Raw genomic sequence first — 3,640 nt, 5'->3', positions numbered from 1 at the left:
ACGGGTCTGAGAAACGTTTACTGCGGGCTCAAGATGGCGTCCTGGAGGAAATGTTGCATCATTCACTACAGTCTCGCTTCCCCTCTTCTCTCCGCCCTCCTCTCCCCTGCGCTCACTTTTCCCGTTCCTTCGTCTCCCCTTCCCCTCCTTTCCAGCCCCCTCCTCTTCCTCCCTCACCTTCACCCTCTTCTCCCTCCCTCTCTCCTCTTCTTCCTCCTTCCTCTTCTCCCCCCCCCCCGCCCAATTACCCACGCCCTCCCGGCATCCTTCCATCCTAAATTAGGGTCCTGCTTCATCCACAGGAGCTTGCTGGTCCTTCCTTTACAGTGAGCAAATCCCCCCCCAAGTGACTCGCATATGAAACGTTTGAGGTTTGAGTCGTGTAAGACTTTTTAAAGAACGCTCTTTCTCCTTTGTTCGCTTCTTCTATTTTTCTTTTTTGTCACGATGTGAGCATCCATGACATATCCCATTTTAAAAAATTATAATGTCAGTTCTCTCTAATACATAATTGGAGTGTGTAGGTCGTTTCGCCCCATCATCTCTCGCCGCGGAGATGAAGCGAATGGGGGCGAAATACATCTCTTTAATGCGATAAGGAGGTAATTGGCCTAAAATAGGCAGCCCAAGTTGAGAGGGCAAGTTTGAAATAGATAAAATAGACCGTATCAACCTTAAGGACGCCCACCCCCACGCCGCCGATCGCGTGATCTACCCAGGACTGTTTCAAATATGTGCGTTGTGCAAGAATAGGAGGGACAGGGACGCTGTAACACGTGACGGTTACGCCAATTGAATAATGTTGCTTGAGTGTATGTATGAAGTGAAAGGAAGGAGGAAAATGCTGGGGCATTTTTCCTCATCTAGTAAAAAGGAAAGGTGTTTGAAACACGTCCTACTCTTCACTGTTTGTGATTGCTGTCCTATACACTTTAGTTTGTGAAATGTCGTGTTTATTTAATGTGTGATAATTGTAACTCTCTTGCTGGCGAATTAGACAAAGTCCTTTACATTCAAATTCGATTCCCTGCGTCCGACTTCGTGATTCTCCTGAGTGATCGTCTCCCTTGAGGAGTGCGAAAGTCGCCATAGTGCTTTCATTTTCACCTTTAAGTAGGAAATGGGCATCATATTAGCATACTAAAATGGCAGTAGTTTGATTTATAAACATGCCAATGAAGTACTTTCCATGTCTGCAGTTTTTACACATACCTGGATCATTAATTGATCTTTAACTACTTTGTTGATGTACAGAACCCATGCAAACAATCCTTATTTACGAAGTGAGGTCGCATGTTGATGTCCAACTAGGGTGAACCATGATGAACAGTCGTTATGCCTTCACTACGACGATTCTTTGGTCAGTGAACTAGCGACGTCAAGGGCAGTTCAGCCAGTGATTGGCCATCTGCGATGTGTGGCCATATACGCCTGAGGGGAACAACACGGTCACTAACGGTCACTTTGTTTTTCTTGAGGTGGTGCCATGCTGTCTGGTATAGTCGTGCTCCCGTCCGTGTCACGTTCGGTTTTCCCTGTCCTGTTCCAAGAGGAGCGAGTGCTGCCTGCGGGTTTAGTAACGGGATCGGAAGCCCCATTCCGGTTGTGGTAGAATCTGACACCGTCCCACGCTTATTTACGAAGGCTTTTGTTTTTTGTCGAGAAGCGCCGCAGTTTTGGAGAGTGGAAGAAGCGCGAAGATGGGTCCAGTGGCACAGGAGCCCAGCGCCGTGCAGCGGGTGGCACTCGCTGGACATGCTGATGTGTTGTCCCTCCTGACCGGCAGCGTGGATGACAGCGAGCACGTGCATACTGTGGACGACGACGGATGATTACGAGTCCCCTATCAGTGCACGGCCGTGAGCTCGCATTCCTAGGATTTGGGATTCGCGATTGGTGATTCAGTCGGAGGATTCTCGCGGCGGGATCACGTCGCTCTTTAAAGCAGAGTGTAGGGAACGGCAGCGAAAGCGGGTAGTTGCGTTTCGGTGAAGGGAAATAGGAACATGAAAAATGTACTGTTCTGAAGCTTGTATGCCTGTTGACAATGAGAAAAAAAAATCGGTCGCTGATATCAATGTGAAAGATAAAGGACTCGCTGATAAGATAGATCAATTTGGCCGATCAAGGAACCAGTGAGTGTCGAGGTTCCTGGATTTCGAAAAGGCACCTGTCGCATCCTGCCAGGGATTCCTTACGGCTAAAGGAATTCTGGTTGTCGTCTTGGTGTCGAATATGTGCTATAGTTATTCGCAGTGAAATTGGAAAAGCGAGTGAATCATGCATATAGGAGCGTCTACATAGTTTTAGATCAAGCTCCCAGCGACTGTCATTCAGCTAGGCAGTGCGACGTTGCCAACTACTCGAGAGGAACCGCACAAAGGGAGGCTGTGGATACTGACACTATTTGGTGCTCTGTAGGTTATCTTAGTCCGTGATTAGACTTTTATATTGGTCGTTAAGTCTAAAACTCGTCTGTACATAAACTAGGAGGAAAAACTTTGCAGGAGATGCAAAAGAAAGCATTAAACAGAGAAATAATTCAAACTAGGCAACGGGCATCGCGTGTCGCCGGGCGCCGCTAGATCGGTGCTCGACAGTCGGCCCGCAACCATACTGACGTGAAGACGTACCACCGCGACCGCCGGCGTCCTCAACATGACATTCACTTAGATTAATTTCGCATTTAATTGCTGTATCCGTACAGCGGTTTAGTTAACCTTATTTGATAAGGCATTTATAGTTTAGCGACCATCCGTTAAATTCAGCTGAAAGCTGCAACGTTTATTGTGATATGAAAATAAGGTCATGAACATGTTATCCACTAGCTGTGTGATTTGGCAGTATTGGTAAATGTTATTGACGTGTGTGAATATGTCTACATGTGTTCGTGAATGAATATGTCGAGTGGAAATAACGGCAACATGCTCGACACTGGCCTCCTGTACGAGGCGATGAAGGCGCGCCCGATACCCTGCCCGCCTGTGCAACACGCCCACTCGGGGGCAAGCTCCACCACCCACGGCAGCTCTCCGCCATCCACGATGTCCGCCTCGCCCACCACCACGACTGCCATGGGCGTGTACGACACCGAAAACAACCTCAATAAGAGTGGCAGCCAGGACAAGGGGTACACAGACAAACACGTGCTCAATATCGACAAGGAGAACTATATGCTCAAGTGTGGGCCCCCACCCACGCCCATATGCCTCCGGACTCCCTCAGCTCCCACGCCCCCAGACCAAATCTTATTTAATGTGACCACCTCCTCCGAGTGCCGCAGTAGCGTGTTAACGTGTTTGTACCGCCCACAGTCGTGCGGGGGCTCGTCCGTGAGTGGGGGCTGTGGGTCTTTGGTGTCCTATACCACAGCCGGGGGATCTCACAGCCACAGCAACGGCACTAGTCCAAGTCACCATAATGTGTCTCACACTGTGTCCTCCCTCTTGCCCCTCTTAGAGTGCCGCGCCTGCTTCCACAACGTGTGTACACCTTTCTCGGTCACCCATTCCTGTGCTCGCCCGCACGATACCCTGCCGCCGCCCACGCTCACCAGAGATGTGGTAAGTACCCCTTTTACCTCGTCTACTTACGGTTTAAGGTTCAGGCCTCTTCATGGAGGCCACGAGGAATTTTCCTC

The 3,640-nt window shown here is 49.5% G+C and overlaps 1 protein-coding gene across 1 annotated transcript in view; it reads left to right on the top strand.

The window, feature by feature from the left end:
- The window catches only part of LOC119586926 (phosphatidylinositol 3-kinase regulatory subunit alpha-like), a gene marked incomplete in the record, with an annotated part of 97,204 nt that overhangs the window by 62,601 nt on the left and 30,963 nt on the right, over positions 1-3,640 (top strand). The window contains 1 exon segment of the mRNA XM_037935655.1: positions 3,460-3,563. Coding sequence (XP_037791583.1) covers positions 3,460-3,563 — 104 coding nt within the window.

The sequence above is a fragment of the Penaeus monodon genome, chromosome 22 (assembly GCF_015228065.2).
Source record: "Penaeus monodon isolate SGIC_2016 chromosome 22, NSTDA_Pmon_1, whole genome shotgun sequence".
Classification (NCBI taxonomy): domain Eukaryota; kingdom Metazoa; phylum Arthropoda; class Malacostraca; order Decapoda; family Penaeidae; genus Penaeus; species Penaeus monodon.
Note: the sequence above shows the minus strand (reverse complement) of the source record. Positions and strands in the feature narration are given on the sequence as shown.